An 18,123-nucleotide genomic window follows, 5' to 3' on the forward strand; every position below is an offset into this window, starting at 1 on the left:
TACAAAGACATATATTTAAGTCCACTTTATTACAGTATTGTTTGTTATAGAAGAGCTGAAGTAACTTAAATGCCCATCAGTAAGGCGTAATGAAATAAATTATAGTTTATTTACAGTTTTATATCCTATAGTCATTTATAAAAAATGAAATAACTCTCTATATGTGCTCATGTGGAACAATCTCCAAGATATATTTGTAAGTCATACACCACACACACGGGGGAATACATATATGAATATATTCTACCATTTCAATGAGGAAAACATATAGGAATACCAAAGGAATGCATATATGAATATATTATGCTACCATATCTTGTTTTAAAAAAGGACACATACACACAACGTGCACGAAGACTAGCATACTTATATATGCATGTATAAATCGAGATATACATATCTATTTACATATAATTTTTCTCAAAGGCTACCCAAGAAATGGATATTAGTGATTGCTTCTTTAGGGAAAATTGAGGGAGGTGGGGCAATAGGACAAGGTTAGAGGGAGACTTTTTATTTTTTGCCTTATGTCACCATCTGAATTTTGTACTGTGTGCATGATTTACACATTCAGAAAGTAAATATAAGCTAATAAGAGACCAATGACTTTGAAGAGAAGATTGAGAAAGAAAACCCAAAGAGGTAGGAGGAAAACTAGGAGAGTATAATATCACCAAAGCCGAGGGAAGAGAGTGAGTTTTCAGTCCTGTCTAGCATTGCAAAGAGCTCAGTAAAATGGAGATTTTAAATGCTAAGTTTGATTCAGAAATGTCATTAATGACCAAAGCACTAACCTTGGTTCCACCCTGCCTAATTTTCAGCGCCTCGAAGATTATCAGCGTCGCCTTGATACCTCCAGCCTGAAGTTGTCAGAGTACCCAAATGTTGAAGAGCTCAGGGTGAGAGATGGTCTAATCATAATTTTAAAAATAAAATAAAATTTGCTAAAGACCTGGCAGGTAATTAACATCTCAATAGGAATATACATCACCTGAAGGAGTTCTTGTATCATAGATTATCTGTATTTATGATTTTTTTGCTGCCTTTTAAATGCATGATCTGTATGAAGATTAGTCTTTCATTGGAGGAATGTCTTGCATGAAACTGTAATATTACATGACAGCAATTGGCAGGAGACTAAGGGACACTAATTATTATAAAATTTAATTGTATTGTGTTCTGTAGTTTGTTTGTTTCAGACAGGGTCTCGCTCTGTTGCCTAGGCTGGAATGCAGTGGTGCGATCTTGGCTCACTGCAGCCTTGACCTCCTGGACTCAGCCAGTCCACCCACCTCAGCCTCCCTAGCAGCTAGGACTATAGGTATATGCCACCATGCCGAGCTAATTCTGTGTTTTGTAAAGACAAGGTCTTGCTGTGTTGTCAGGCTGGTCCAGAACTCCTGGGCTCAAGCACTGCTTTCTCAGCCTCCCACAGTGCGGGGATTACAGGCATGAGCCACCATGTCCAGCCGGTGTTCTGTAGTTTAAATAAGGGTAGGACTGTTTACTATGGTAACTTTCCAGGTCATTTAATAACACAAGATAACGTATTATTTTCTCATGAGGGTCTTCGAAAGCATAAAAGTTGGAACCATTATAGGAACAATAGTAGAATGTTTACTAATTGCCACTTCTAGTATGTGGGCTTATGTGCTAACTTTTTCGGATTTTAAGTCTTTTTGTACCATTTCACTAGGTGGTGGTTTTGGCAGATTTATTTGGTGGCCGTTAAAATAGACTTTTATGTCATATATTAATACTTTGTCAACAAGCTTGTAAATGTGCTTATTCCCCTTAACTTCCAAAGAATGAGAGTTTTCTAGAGCTGCTAATACTAAAAGATGATTCTCTTACTAATAAGTTGTTAATATTTAGACCAAGCCTAAGTAGTACCTGGACTTTTCATGAGTACTATTTCTTAGAACTTTCTTTGAAATTAGAGCCTTGGAACTCAGAAGCCACTTTCTTATAGACAAGCATGTGTACCATGCTCATCCAATTATTCATAGAAAAATTAAAGGATATGTTGAGACTCTAGTGGCTGAATGTTTGTAACTTGATTTTCATAATCTGTTATTATCTGTTTAGAATGAGGTTTGGAAGATAGTACTCCTGAATGTTTTTCTGCAAGATACCTTTTCCTTTTTAGAAAATCGTATGCAGATTACTTTAACATGGCCTTTGTGCCATTTTCAAGAACTGACAAATAGCAGTAATGATAGTTGATGTAAATGGTGTATTTTATATTAAGAATTTCTTTAAAAGAGACTGTATTATATAGAATATCATGTTACTGAGTGCTTGGAAATTATTTGTGCATGATTTTCTTTATTTTGCCAGAATTTGGATTTAACAAAAAGGAAGATGATTCATGAAGGACCATTGGTTTGGAAGGTGAATAGAGATAAAACTATTGGTAGGTCTGATATTGTCTGTTAGTTTTGGGGAGAGTGGCAAAAGGGAAGAAATAGGAGTTTCCTATGACAAAAGGAAGAGGAGAGAACCATTCTCTCAGCAGTTAGCAGTGCTACCTCGTGTTATTTGTACATTTGTAGATCTGCTTGTGTTATTTCATTATATGTAACGTGTTAAATATTCATTTAGGAATGTAACAGAGATCTGATTTAGTCCTATTTCCATCATTCTTATATTCTAGTAAGTCTTAATATGCTTTGTAAGCTTTCTTTAGACCAGTACTTCTTAAACTGTCTGTGATGAGGAACAGGTTTTTTTTTTTTTTTTTTTCCAAGAAACAAGGTCTTACTATGTTGCCCAGGCTAAAGTGTAGTGGCTATTCACAGATGCAGTCATGGTGCACTGCTGCCTCGAACTCCTGGGCTTAAGTGATCCTTCTGCCTTAGCCTCCCTAGTAGCCAGGATTATAGGCGCACACCACCACACCCAGCTTGTTGTTTTTTATTTCCTGTTGGTCACAGATTGACACTTTAGTGAAATACAATAAAAATGAATTATTGAAAATGAAATTTTAAAAGATAATATACAAGTCAATTTTGAAAATTTTGTAGCTTTAACAGAAATAAAATTCCTCTGTTGAATCATTATAAAGTTAACCAAAGACGTCCCAATTTCTGTACTTACCATTTTTTTCTGTACTTTTATTTCTAGATTTATACACATTGCTGCTGGAAGACATTCTTGTATTGTTACAAAAGCAGGATGATAGACTGGTGTTAAGGTGTCATAGTAAGATTCTGGCATCTACAGCTGATAGCAAACATACGTTTAGCCCTGTCATTAAGTTGAGTACAGTGTTGGTTCGACAAGTGGCAACAGGCAAGTATGTCCACTGAAGGATACTAATTTCCAGATTCATTGTGAAGTTGCATAAGATACTCATTGCTATTTAAGTAACACAAGTGGCATAGAGTCTTGCTATTTTTATATTATTAAGCAAATTACATGAATTTTACTGCTCAGAAAGAGACTTAAGAGTTTATACCCCAAAGTTATTTAGGGTGTCTAGATTCTGTGAATGGTTTTCTGTATTTGAAAATTTTTATGCTATTACTTTGGTTCTTTATGTTCAAATCATTGATAGATCCCAGTGAAAAGCCTTTCATTTAGGGTGGTATGTTTTTTGATTTGGTGAGAAAAAAAATAAAAACTGAAGAGATGGATGGAATTTTGATTAAAAATCAAATTTGACTGGCAAGTTATATTTTAACTCTATTAACAAAGGGGTCCCTTTTAAAACTTGTTAGTTTCATGGTGGCAAAATAAATTTGTGATCTCTTTTCTCCACTATTCACTGAATATTATTAACAACTTAGCAAAAGAGCAGTTCAAAATAAATGCAAAAGAGTAATAGCAGTTCATTTGGTAATTTGGATTTTTTTTTTTTTTTCTTTTGAGACGAGGGTCTCACCCTGTCACCCAGGCTGGAGTTCAGTGGTGCATCCTTGGCACACTGCAACCTCTGCATCCCGTGCTCAAGCAATTCTTCAACCTCAGCCTCCTGAGTAGCTGGGACTACAGGCGTGTACCACCATGGCCTGGCTAATTTTTTTGTTTTTTGTAGAGGCAGCGTTTCGCCATGCTGCCCAGGCTGGTCTCGAACTCCTGAGCTCAAAGAAGTCCACCTGCCTCAGCCTCCTAAGGTGCTGGGATTACAGGCATGAGCCACCATGCCCAGCCAGTAATTTGGATTTTTGACATCCTTTTGTTTCTAGTGAATTATTGTGGAATTAGTGCTTATTTGTATAATCTTTGTTTTATTGAAGTACAATAAATATAATACAATAAATAGGTTAATATGGTAAGTTGCACAAATTTTAACTGTACATCTTGATGAATTTTAAAGTAAATATATGTAACCTTTATCTAGTTTAAGGAGAGGACTATTTCAAGACTCTAAAAACATCCCTCATGGTCTCCCAAGATCAGAGTGTTAGAGTAATCTTGTCTTGTTTTTTCCAGATAACAAAGCTTTATTCGTCATCTCCATGTCAGACAATGGAGCTCAGATTTATGAACTGGTGGCACAGACAGTTTCTGAAAAGACTGTGTATGTATTAGATATGGCTACCTTGCTATAGCTACTATTTGCATTATCCCAAGCATAATACTCCATAAACTTAACTTTGTTTTTATAATGTATGGAAACCAAGCACTTCTACTCTTTTAGAGACGTTCTACTATGAAATTGTTCTTTTTTAGATTGATGCCTTTTATTTTGATTCTATTCTGGAAGTTTATTTCCTAAAGAAAAAAATATGGAAAATGTCAGCTGAAGTTTTTTTAATGGGTAATGTCTCCATAACGTTAGATTTTTCTTAAGGTATAGTTTTGGACTCTCACCTTAATAGTGTGTTGCCAAAATAAAGATATTCTCTGGCAGAGTGGAGTGGTTTTTTTTTTTGGTTGGTTGGTTGATTGGTTTTTGTTTAGTTCTGTTTTTCTTTTTGTTTTGTGAGTATATTTAAAGGATATTTCTTTTGTTGTTTCTTTTTTGTATTTTGGATTTCTTTCCAACTTTCTGAAGCTGGCAGGACCTAATCTGTCGGATGGCTGCATCAGTGAAGGAGCAATCCACAAAGCCAATTCCATTACCCCAGTCAACACCTGGCGAGTGAGTGTTCCTTTGCATTGTAGTAGGACTTATTTTATGTTTTGGGTTGGAAAAGACTAGGATAACTATTACATTTTGTTGCAATGATGTTTAGGTACCTCGGGAAGCTAAAAGATTGTTGTTGTTTTTTTCCTTTACAGAGGAGATAATGATGAAGAAGATCCTTCAAAATTAAAAGAGGAACAGCATGGCATTTCAGTCACTGGTTTGCAGAGTCCAGGTACACTTTTCTGACAAGTTCAAGGGAGAATGTGCTCTATTATCTGTTAAAATGCTGGCCAGGTGCAGTGGCTCAAACCTGTAATCCCAGCACTTTGGGAGGTCAAGATAGGCCGATCACCTGAGGTCAGGAGTTAGAGGCCAACCTGACCAACATGACAAAACCCTGTCTCTAATACAAAAATTAGCCAGGCATGGTGGTGGGTGCCTGTAATCCCAGCTACTTGGGAGGCTGAGGCAGGGAGAATTGCTTGAACCCAGGAAGCAAAGGTTGCAGTGAGCCAAGATCGTGCCATTGCACTACAGGCTGGGCAACTAAGACCAAAATGCCAAAAAAGAAAAAAAAAAAAAGAAAGAAAGAAAGAAATGAAATAAAATAAAATAAAATGCAAAGCAACTTTAATACTGTTTGATTTATGCAGGTTCCAGCATCAGAGATTCAGTTTAACAAACTTTGCTTTTGAGCCTTCTGTGTGTCAGTATAACACTGCTCTATGTGCTGTGTATTTTGCTTAACAGATGATCTCTGTAGTTTATGGAGTTGTTTTTCTGATTCTTGCCTGAATGCTTCATGTTAAAAGTTAAAAGCTTTGTTTAGCTGTAGTCTACCTTTTCTATTCCATTGGACAGACAGAGATTTGGGATTAGAAGCTACCTTAATATCATCAAAACCTCAGTCTCATTCACTGAGTACTTCTGGGAAATCAGAGGTACGTGATCTCTTTGTGGCTGAGAGACAGTTTGCAAAGGAACAACATACAGATGGGACACTAAAGGAAGTTGGAGAAGATTATCAAATCACAATCCCAGATTCACACCTGCCTGTCTCAGAAGAACGATGGGCATTGGATGCACTAAGAAATTGTAAGTTTTATTCATAACTTATTACAGATACTTATTAAGTATGGCACTGATGTGCCATCCTTAAAGTATGTGGATTTATCAAACTCCACTTATTCTTCTGGTTTTATTGTGGAGATTATAGTATTCTCTACAATGGCCCATGCCACAGACACACACACACACACACGCCACTCTGTTAGCTCCCCACCCCCCAGCCTGGTTCAGAATCACTGTTACAATGGGAGGATAGCGTATCTCTCAGTTGTACTGAGGTGGGAAAAAGGCTGAGAACAATTTCTCTGGCTGGGGAGAACCATTTGAAATTTCTAAACCAGCATATGACTAAAGGTATGAAACAAGATTAATCTGGCTGAGAGCTGTGGAAGGATTTGAATGGAAACAGGTATGGAATGGTGTACTTACTAAATAAACTATTGTAATAGTCTGGCCTGAGACTTAAAGAGTTTGGACTAGAATGTTATCAAAAGGAATAAGAAGGAAGTGAGAAGTCATCAAGTGCTTAAAACAATTGACTTGTTTGGATGTGAGGTCAAAGGAAAGGGAATATTTAGAGATAATTTCATTAATCTTGTCAGAAATAAGAGTCAGAAAAGGACTACCACTGCTTCCCCCACCTCCTTCCATTGTACTTTCTTTTTTATTTTTTTTGATTTGGTAGAATTATAGGCTCAGTTTTAAAGCATGTCAAGATTAAGATAATGAGTGACAAAACATTAAAGAGTGAGTAAATAGCAGGAAGTTAGAGTTTTAGGAGTCAAACTTTAGAGAGAGGTTAGGAAGAGATAGAGATGTGAGCATCAGAGCCATGAGACTTCCTAGCATCTCTCAGGAAGTGATTGTAGAGCAGAAGGACAGGATCAGAGACCTGAGGGGAACTTGTTGCCTAAAGAAACATGACAGACATTAAGCTAGTGATGAGAGCAGAGAATTGGTTATTTAAAACTACATTATTTTTTATACATTCTCCTGAATTAACAGTCTTAATGATTTCTGATGGTTTGACTAATATTGTCCCAGTAACTCTATCATTGTCTGGGTGACCTCATAGCATACACTTGGGCCCATTCAAAATTAAATTGGTTCTTATTTTTAGTATATGTATGTATCTCATGAAATTAGAGGAAATAATATGCATATAGTGTCTGGATCTGGAAAAAGCAGAACTTTTAGCTTTTTCTGTCCAGCTTAACACAGCCTTTCAACATTCTTAAGAAGTACCTTTAGGGTATTATTCTAGTTATATAGAAGAAAAAATAGAGGCATGATATTGGTTATTCAGGAGTTCTAAATAGGAGTACCTCCCTATTCAGAATGCTTAGATCTTTTCAAGTATAGTTTAACGGTAAATCTTCTCTAAAAGACGGTGCTTTATTTAATCTTCAAAATAAAATGGAAAATGATTGTATGAAATAAAATGATTGTATGAAATTAATTAACATTTTAATATGTCATTAAAAGATACTTTTAAAGATAATTGATAATTCAGCTAATTTAATTCTTGCAGCCTGAGGTTATAGTTGTGAATATGCTTTTTTTTTCCCGCCTCCTTCCTAAATCGTTTAGTGGGTTTGTTGAAGCAGTTGCTGGTGCAGCAGCTCGGTTTGACTGAGAAGAGCGCTCAGGAAGACTGGCAACATTTCCCAAGATATAGGACAGCCTCTCAGGGGCCGCAGACAGACAGTGTCATCCAGAACTCTGAAAATATTAAGGCCTATCATTCTGGTGAAGGACATATGCCCTTTAGAACTGGAACTGGTGACATTGCAACTTGTTACAGTCCTCGGACTTCAACTGAATCTTCCGCTCCACGGGATTCAGTGGGACTGGCACCCCAGGATAGCCAGGCAAGTAACATTTTAGTAATGGACCACATGATTATGACCCCAGAGATGCCTACCATGGAGCCAGAAGGGGGTCTTGATGACAGTGGAGAGCACTTTTTTGATGCCCGTGAAGCACATAGTGATGAGAATCCATCAGAAGGTGATGGAGCAGTTAACAAGGAAGAGAAGGATGTTAATTTACGCATCTCAGGCAAGTATCTTTCACACTTACACTTTGATTTTGATTTTGATCATTGCTAACTGTCCCGTATGTTGAAATGGGTGTTGTGTTGGTTTCGAGGTGTGTGTGTGTTTATGTGTGTGTGTTCACCCAAGTGCAGTATTTATTCCTTCATTTGATAAATACTGAATCTACTCCGTACCAGACCTCATCATAGGTGCAGGGAGATATAGCAGTGAATAAAACACAGAAAAATCCCCTCTTCTCATGAAGCTAGAGGAAAGAAGCATGGTAAATACGTAAACAAATAAATAGACTTCAGAAGTATTAGGAAGAAACATAAGTCAGACTAAGGGGACAGAGAGTAATGAAGGCAAACAGGGTGATCAGGGAATAGGACCTCTGATGAGGTAGCATTTGAGCAGAGACCTCAATGAAATGAGGGAATAAAGCCAGGTGGGTACCTGGGAGCAGATTATTCCAGCAGAGAGCAGAGTGGGGCAGAGGCTTTGCGTCAAGAGCAAGCTTTTTGTGGTGATCGAACACTGGGTGACGGAGGCAATGGCAGGAGATGGGGCAAGAGAGGCGTTTGGCAGGGGAAGTGGTGGCAAGATCATTTAGGCACTGTAGTTTCCAGCTTTAAACTTTTGAAATGAAAATTTTTGGAAATTACCATGAAAGTTTGCAGAGTTTAGCTTTCATCTGATGTGAGGAAATTCTGATGTACCTAAAACTAAACTCAGGAATTAATGGCTTTTCCCTCTCTTAATAACTTTTCAAGTTGAAGTTGTCAGCACACTGTGCTATTTCTGTTTTCTAATGGCAGCACTGGTCTTATCAAACTATTCTGTCTCTATCCATAGGAAACTATTTGATCCTTGATGGCTATGACCCAGTGCAGGAGAGTTCCACAGATGAGGAGGTTGCGTCCTCACTTACCCTGCAGCCCATGACAGGCATCCCTGCTATGGAATCCACCCACCAGCAGCAACATTCTCCTCAGAACACTCACTCTGATGGGGCAGTTTCACCATTCACCCCTGAATTTCTGGTCCATCAGCGCTGGGGAGCTATGGAGGATTCCTGTTTTGAGATCCAGAGTCCCTCCTCTTGTGCAGATTCGCAGAGCCAGATCATGGAGTACATTCATAAGATAGAGGCTGACCTTGAACACTTAAAGGTACCTTATACTTCCACATCCATAGGACTTGGTTGTAAGAAACATTTAGTGAGGCGAAGAATAGGGTGATCAAAATGCTGATGTCAATAAACTTGTCCAGGTTCTAGATTTGTATGTTTTCTTTGACTATTATCCATGAATAGGCCTGGGTAAAAAGTTGAGATTGGCATTGTTTATCTTTTTCTTTTTTTTTTTTTTTTTTTGAAACAGAGTCTCACTCTGTCACCCAGGTTGGAGTGCAGTGGCGCGATCTTGGCTTACTGCAAGCTCTGCCTCCCAGGTTCACGCCATTCTCCTGCCTCAGCCTCCCAAGCAGCTGGGACTACAGGTGCCACCACCATGCCTGGCTAATTTTGTTTTGTTTTTTTTTTTTTTTTGAAATGGAGTCTCGCTCTGTCACCCGGGCCGGAGTGCAATGGCGCAATCTCGGCTCACTGCAACCTCTGCCTCTCAGGTTCACGCCATTCTCCTGCCTCAACCTCCCAAGTAGCTGGGATAACAGATGCTTGCCACCATGCCCAACTAATTTTTTTCTATCTTTAGTAGAGATGGGATTTCACTATGTTGGCCAGGCTGGTCTCGAACTCCTGACCTCATGATCCACCCACCTTGGCCTCCCAAAGTGCTGGGATTACAGGCCTGAGCCACCGCGCCTGGCCCCAGCTAATTTTTGTATTTTTAGTAGAGATGGGATTTCACCATGTTGGCCAGGCTGGTCTGGAGCTCCTGATCTCCGGTGATCCACCTGCCTCGGCCTCCCAAAGTGCTGGGATTACAGGCGTGAGCCACCGCGCCCCGCCCATAGTCTTAAGGGACCATCATAATGTATGCAGGCTGCCTTGTCTTTCTGTGCTGCATGACTATAGCTCATGCACACGATGACAGGACCATGTGCAGGGTGACTCTTCGGGGTGGGAGAATTGCATTTATGATTACCACCTCTACTCTCTTTTTACATGGGAAAATACTAAGTTATTCGTTCAATGGAGAAATTGTTAAAAGGAATGAAATTTACTTTTTACTTCCCACTAACAAAATTTTTAATGATGAAATTAGTATTTTTGAAATTTGGGGGCTTGTACCTGTAATGTAAAAAGGCCTTCTTTTCTGTTTTCAGAAGTTTTTGTTTTGTTTTCATGATGTTTGAATAAAAAAACCTATGGGTTTTATTTCACAGAAGGTGGAGGAAAGTTACACCATTCTTTGCCAAAGGCTGGCTGGATCAGCCCTCACAGACAAGCACTCAGGTATGTAAAAGTTATGGGTTCCCCACTCTAGACTAATCATCCTTCACTGAATGAAATGACTTATCATCCTTTGAAATGAAAACCTTCTGAGATTCCATTTCTTTTCTGTCTTTTAAGAACTGCCTGTTTCTAAACATCATATATCAAGCGGAAGCTCATGCCTGCTAACTCTACTCTTCTCTAAGAGGAACTGCAGTTGTTAGTTCCCATACCATCCTCTCTTCTCTCTTTTTTCACCTTTTCAAAGCAGAAGGCAGAGCGGTGGGAAGCCTGGTAAATCACAGATTCCGTGTGAGGCTTACTGGTGCTGCTGTGACTCCCTAGTGTGGAGGATTTGGCCTCATCTGATGTTGGTGCACTTGCCTCTGCTGACAGTGTGGCTGGTGTCTCCCCTGACTGCAGATGGATCTGTGTTCCATGCAGCAGTTTGTATTCATCTGCTTACATGCTGATTCAGAAACAAAGATTGAACCACACCCACAGATGTCATGGGTATTCTTTGCAATGTTAATATATTCTTTTTCTTAATATCACTTCCATGTCTCTTTATTCTTCTCAGATAAAAGTTAGAGCCGCATGTCCTGGAGGTGACTGCAGGTTGTTGGATTTGGAGTATCGGCCATGTCTCACCACATCCTGGCTCCAGTGTGGATGCAGAGAGAGTGTGACAGAGGATCTGCCTGTGAACCACCTGGGATTAGCCATGTCCCAAGGTGCCCAGAGTGGGACTAGTTCTTCACAGTGTGGCAGCTGCACTAATCTGTTAGTGAGGGAACATCCATTCCCTCACTCTACTCTCCTCACTATCGGAAATTCATTTTGATTCAGAATAAAAACCAAATGTATAGAGCTTTGGGTGTAGGATATGAAATTGTACTTAGATTTAAGAAAAAGAGAAAATCAGATGTATTTATTTGACTTCATTCCGTATTTGAAAGCACATTTTAATTTTTATTTGCCTTGTTTTGTTTTAATTGAGTAGTGAGAGTTTTAGCCCTTTGTCTTTAGTACACCCAAGGATCGACTGCTCCTGAAGCAAAGAGTTCAGGATGGGGTATGCGCAAGTTGGGTAGAGAGGTGAAGAAGAGAAGGAAGTGAGAAGGGGAAGGGAGAAGCACCTTGCTTCACTAAACTGTATTCCAAGCTCCCTGCTGTCCGGTAGGCTGCTTCTCTGAGGGTCACCTCAAAGGTGTGCTATGCCCTGTGGCTCTTATATGCCCAGGTGGTGTGGTCAGAGAGTGGATGGGCTTCCTCCCACCCTGAGGCAAGCACCTCTTCTCTGTAGCTGGGATCAACCACAATTAACAGGAATCCTCAATGTACTAAATAGCAGGCACTTGAAAATGGGTGTGTTTTCTTCCATTGTCGTCTTTTCTATTGAGGGTTGGGATTTGGGTGGGAGAGGAAAGCAAATTTTATTTTCTTGACTATAAATTTGTTATTCTTGGTATCATTTCATTTTTATAATTATACATTAGACATTGGCACTTGTGTAAAACTGTCCCTGCAGATTGAGCAGGAAGTAAAAACATGGAAATGCTTCGGATAGTGGCAGGGGTGGGAGTTGCTAAGGAAGGGGTGGGATGGGAGTGGGTAAAGAGTTTGGGAAGGTTATCTAACTGAATCACTACTGAGTTGAATCATGGCTATCATTAGCCACGGGTACTGCTGATTATAAGGCCAGTAAAATTTTAGTACCTGGAGGTTTGACTCTAATTTTTGCACTGATGGTGCCAAAGGGCCCTGAGTCAAAAGGAGAGCCAAGGGTGGAGTGGAGAAAGATATGGTGAAGGCAGAACTGCTCGCACCAGCTCCAGAAGCACTTCCTCTGACTTCACTGCTACAGCTCTTTCCACACTGGGCCATGATTGACCTTAAAAATTGCAGACCATCACATACACTGGACACTGCAGGCAAGGTGTTGGTAACTGCCTGCTCTAGGATGAACAGTAGCATTAGCAGCACCCTACAGAGGATGTTTCAGAATCGTAATTTGAGAACTCCTTCAATCATATTGACTTTCTTTGGTTTTCCTTGTGCATTAGGTATATATGTTTTGAAGTATTTTTGCCAACTAAAATGAAGTCTGTAAATTCTGTTAATAAACAAGGAGTTCATCCATTGCTCACATCTTTCATTGGTGCCCTCTGAACTCTGTGGGTTGCCAGGATGTAATTTTAATGCTTCCCTGCAGCCCAAAGATTATTTTTTCACCACAAATGGTAAGGGATGCCCATCTACTTTTATAAACACCACTACGACTTAGCAAGTTTATTTATCTATGTCCAGATTTCTGTTTCTGTCCTAAACTGATCTGTGTTTTTAGGTAGATCAACTTGGATCTTTAGACCTCATCTATAAATTGGAATTATATTTTTAGTCATAAGCCAAGTATAATTTAACTCAGAATGGGATTAAAAATTTTAGAAGCAGAAGCTAATATATAAATGAAGCTTGGGATTTGGAACTTTCTGTATGTCTTAGGAGGAACAAGTAAAAACCAAATGGTTACATTGTGCTGCTAGAAATAATGTCATTCTCAATTAAAAGGGTTACACCTGTAGCCACTTGACACTAACACCATGGGGGGGGCAATTAATCAGGAAAAAAGTAAATATAAAAACTTTCCTCCTAACTTCACACACTACAGGGTAATTATGTAATTCTCTAGCACTCAATTAAGAAGCTTGTAGGTTAGCAAAGTTTCAGTTTCTCTAGTTCAGCCAGTATCTTGTCCTTAGTAATTATTTGCTTTCCCTGCAGTTCAGTTTCTCCTTGGAACTCTTAACAGGACTAACTGGAAAAATACTTTGACCATAGCTCTAGTACTTTCAAATAAATTCATATCTAGATTTTCAAACAAAGCCCCAAGATGAAGTCTAATTCTGAAAATATCTCATAATTTTTGAATTTTCTTTTTATCTTATCAACCTAACTTCTCTTCTCCCTCCCAACTTGGCCTCCCACGCCTTCCATTTCATTTTGGTCATTATAATCACATCCATTTGGCTTTGGTTATGACATCTTCCCTTCAGGATGATGGAATTAGATATGCAGCCTGTCTTTGAGTGAGACTGGTCATCATCAAAGGAGTTTTCTCTAAGGGACGTGACTAGAAGTTGAAATCTACTTCCCTGCTAAAGGGCACAAGGGTGGTGTACCAAGAAAGCTACCTTCCCAGAGCAAGCAGGCTGCATTTTAGCTGTGGAAGTGACCTGCTGTGACACTGTGCTGTCTTCTGTGGGCTTAATGGCTCCTTCGCTGTGAAGTGGCAAATTGCATGTAGAGTGTCTCCTTCCTTTTCAGAGAACAGTTAATCAAGGCAAATCAGCGAGCCCCCAAAGTGCTGTAATTTAACATCGTGATTACTACCTTCTAAGCTATATATTTTGCATACTTTAAAATCACCTAACTTGGACTGCTTGAATTATATTGACTTCTAGAACCGAAATTGTAACTATGTATTATATTATATTATATTGCATGGGAGGTATATTTCATAAGCTTTTTGGCTTTCTTTTTTCCCACAGCAACTTCTAATGACTGTTAGGAAGGATGAATCCCCTTTTTAAAAAGTTTTTGTTGTTATTTGGTTTTGGGGTAGGAGGGAGGATCTACTGTGGTAATAGAGAAGTCCGTTTAAAAATTATTTTTAGAAGCTAAGGAAAGCAATTATGCTTCCTGTGAATTGTCTTTTACTGGCATCTTTTTTTCCTCTTTGATGTTAGTAAATTTGGTGTAATACATTGGGGCTTCCATATTTCAAAGTGGAAGCTTTCTTCTCTGAAGTCAATGTATGGTTTTGAGTTACTAGAGCTTTGGTCAATATTTCCTTCCCTGTATGTCACAGAGGGCACCATTGAGAACTGTGTGCATAGGACCTCAAAATACAAAATTAGCAGGACCTTACAGTCAGCTTCCTAATGGCTAGTTTTTCCCCCTTATATTACAATTTTTGTTTTATAAATCATTTTTTTCCTGACATTTCCACCACTTTTCAGTCATCTGCAAAATTTTTCTTTCCTCAAGAGTTCCTTTTGCCTTGTTCCTTACGCCTTTCCCACTGGTATTGAGGGTTTTGATAATAAATTGGTAGGAAAAAAAGTTCCTCCTAGAAGGAAGCCTTCCCCGCCATTTCCAGGTGCCAACTGCTAAGCAGATATACTCCAAAAATGGTAACTGTAATATGCACACTGTTGGTTATTTTTAATAAGCCTCTTCCTACTAGAACATTTTATTTTCCTTGTTCACCATACAATCATGTACTCTTTAACAGAAATTGCTTTTAAAAAATACCTGGAACTATCTTTAAAAAAAACTTTATTAATAATCATGTATTTTTACTGATCACATTTTGAAATGCCTAAAAGACTTTATTGTTCTAATTATCCAGATGTACCTTTGTAAAATAGCTCTTTTATGAATTAGCTGATAAGGCTGTATGTTTCTGGAACAAAATATTGGTCATCTAAAAACTTTCTGTTTTCTGGGGTCTGGGAAAATAGAAAATAAGAGTTCAAATATTAAATAAGCTTAAAGGAACCAAGTATGTGACTTTTTATTTGTATTCTGGTTGATTTGTCTTGTCCAAGTTGTATTAGAAAAGTTGAGGAGTCGAGGAGCCTGTAATTAATTTTACTGCCAGTGACTGTCAGACATCTTCCTGCTTATTGGAGCATCGCTAGCAACACGGCTAAACCTTCATGACAGTGCTGGCAGGTGGGCTTGCCCTAGCATATGGGGCAGGTTTGTTGTTTTTTTAACAGCTTTATTGAGATATTCACATATCATATAATTCATCCATTTAAAGTGTATAATCAGATGGGTTTCGGTATATTACATTATTGATTTTTAATTGTGAAATATATATAACAAAATTTGCTATTTTAACTATAAAGTTCAGTGAGGTTAATAGGCCAGCTTTTATGACTCACTTGAAGATAACTTTGGTTTTAATCCTACCCTAATTGAAACATATGTCTCTCTTATTCCTGTCCCCAGTGCTGGGCTTCTTCACATACCAACATTTCTGTGCTTTTACCAGCATCATTTTAGCTCAGAAGGCTTGCTTGCTTTGGGCACTTTCTGTATTTTGGTTTTGAAATATACTTGTAATTTGACTTATTCTTGGGATATCTTAGTTTTCAGTCATTCAGGGGCACATTTGGCTGATGGAGCTAATAAGCATAATAAAATGCTTAGTAGTTTATACCATCTTTTAGTTAAACATTTTAAAAATTAAGACTATTCAAATGTACTTTGCAGAAATTAACCTGTTTCTACTCCTGGCTTTGTTTACAAACTCTATATATGTATATCAGGTGCAACAAAGAGATACCCATACCATCCCACTTGCTCTTTGATAGCCATCTCCTGGGAATGGAGATGATAAAACTCTGTATTTGCATGTGAGCAGCTACTTCTATTTTTTACTGCCCTCTTTCAAGCTAAATGACTGGTTTACCAAAGGTTTAATACCAACTTCAAATATAAGAGGATCTATCCTGATTAAAAATTGCCTTTTAATTGAACTTGTTATCTTCTTGATGTTTTATGACAAATGTCATAAAACATGACAGATAAGTAGCTGAATGTAGGTGTTTCCCATTTTCTCTATAATGTCGAGGATAATTCTTGTTACTAATTGGAAACACTTCTTCAACCTTAGCTGTCAGGGAATATGTTTGTTTTGCCACTTATTTTTACTAGTGAGACATCATCCTTCCCTAAGCATCAGCAGAGGCCTTGGTTTGAAATCATTTAAGGTATGTAGAGCTCTCTTTCTAGATTTTCCCCCTCAATTGATGAGAGTGCTTTTGGACCAACCTGTAATTTAAGCCATTTTATTTTAAGGGATCTTTTTCTTTGTACATGTGATCAGAGGGTTGTGGCTGCCTGAACACATGCTAATCAAAAACACATTACGATACATTTTGGTAATCTTTTAGAAACTTTTAGGGAGGCATCTGTACAAAGACATTTTTTTCTACTATCATTATTTTAAATATTAAAGGCAAATAGCATGACATAATGCAGCACTTTTCAATCTTTTTGATCTCATGACCACTTTTTAAAAATATATATCTGGTTTTTTTGTGTTGTTGTTGTTTGAGACAGGGTCTTGCTCTGTCACCCAGGCTGGAGTGCAGTGGCACTAACATGGCTCATGCAGCCTTGACCTCCTGGACTCAAGTGACCCTCCCTTTTCAGGCTTCCAAATATCTGGGACCAAAGGTGTGCACCGCCAGGCCTGGCTAATTTATTTTTTATTTTTTTGTAGAGATGACATTTCTCCATGTTGCCCAGGCTGGTCTCAAACTCCTGGACTCAAGCAAGCCTCACCTTCCCAAAGTGGTGGGATTATAAGTATGAGCCACCACACCTGGCCAGGACCACTTGACACTCTTAAAAATTATGAAAGACTTTATGGAGAAGCTTGTATTCATGTGGATTATATCTATCAATAGTTACTATATTAGAAATTTAAAAGAAAATATGATAAATGAGAAAAATGAATTTATTTAAAAATAGTAAACCAAATTACATGTGAACATAAATCACATTTTTATGAAAAATCACTATTTTCCACAATTAAAAAATTGAGGTTTATGTAGTTTTTGAAATCTCTTTAATGACTGGCATAATAGAAGACAGCTGGATTCTCATGTATGCATCTGCACACAGTCTTTCATGTTTTTTTTTTTTTTTGAGACGGAGTCTCGCTCTGTCACCCAGGCTGGAGTGCACTGGTGCAATCTCAGCTCACTGCAACCGCCACCACCTGGGTTCAAGCGATTATCCTGCCTCAGCATGAAACGGGGTTTCGCCACATCAGCCAGGCTTTTCTCGAACTCCTGACCTCAGGTGAGCCACTGTGTCCAGCCCTGTGGTGATATGTTGAAGTATATAAAGAAAATCCAGCTTCACATGGATACATATTTTTTAAATGGAGAAATATTTGAATAACCTTTTCAGATAATTATGGATATTCTTCTCTGATACTACTACAAAACTTGGCAAGTGATAGTTCCTTCAAAGATAGCTGCAGTGTGGAATCTGAAATCATATCAAGGAAGTTTTTGTACTCTGTTAAACTAAAAAATCCACTGATCCATTTTACACTTTATGTGAAGAGTGGTATCTTTTACCCATGCATGATTTTGTAATATCCTGTATTGGTCATTTGGAAAATACTGGTTTGCCGAATTATGGAGTTCTTCCAAATATTGACACTTTTCTTTATATAATAATATCAAAAAGTCACATTTGTTAATATCACAACTGATCTCAGAAAAGTCCCATGGCAAATGCAAATTTCACAAAATTCTAATTTTTCCTTGGAATCTTGAATTTTATCATTGGCAACAAATACAGTTTTCCTTGAAATGACAGGCTCACTTTTTTTCATTTTTGAGTGAGAAGATAATTGCCAAATATTCAAGCTGAATGGCAATTGCTTACCAGTCATTCTTTCATGTTAAAATGGTCTTCCATTAAAAAAAAAAAAAAAAAAAAAAGGT

At 38.2% G+C, this 18,123-nt stretch overlaps 1 protein-coding gene across 3 annotated transcripts in view; it reads left to right on the forward strand.

The window, feature by feature from the left end:
• ARHGEF12 (Rho guanine nucleotide exchange factor 12) overlaps positions 1 to 15,149 on the forward strand; it is a 148,826-nt gene extending 133,677 nt beyond the window's left edge. For all 3 annotated transcript variants that reach the window (XM_025356038.1, XM_025356037.1, XM_025356039.1), the window contains 11 exons: positions 822 to 899; positions 2,341 to 2,416; positions 3,127 to 3,294; positions 4,438 to 4,525; positions 5,003 to 5,089; positions 5,230 to 5,309; positions 5,939 to 6,172; positions 7,736 to 8,206; positions 9,040 to 9,356; positions 10,534 to 10,603; positions 11,163 to 15,149. In XM_025356038.1, coding sequence (XP_025211823.1) covers positions 822 to 899; positions 2,341 to 2,416; positions 3,127 to 3,294; positions 4,438 to 4,525; positions 5,003 to 5,089; positions 5,230 to 5,309; positions 5,939 to 6,172; positions 7,736 to 8,206; positions 9,040 to 9,356; positions 10,534 to 10,603; positions 11,163 to 11,173 — 1,680 coding nt within the window. In that variant the 3' untranslated portion in view covers positions 11,174 to 15,149. The remainder of the gene's footprint in view (positions 1 to 821; positions 900 to 2,340; positions 2,417 to 3,126; positions 3,295 to 4,437; positions 4,526 to 5,002; positions 5,090 to 5,229; positions 5,310 to 5,938; positions 6,173 to 7,735; positions 8,207 to 9,039; positions 9,357 to 10,533; positions 10,604 to 11,162) is intronic.
• The last annotated feature ends 2,974 nt before the right edge of the window (positions 15,150 to 18,123 follow it).

Source organism: Theropithecus gelada, chromosome 14 (assembly GCF_003255815.1).
Source record: "Theropithecus gelada isolate Dixy chromosome 14, Tgel_1.0, whole genome shotgun sequence".
Lineage (NCBI taxonomy): Eukaryota > Metazoa > Chordata > Mammalia > Primates > Cercopithecidae > Theropithecus > Theropithecus gelada.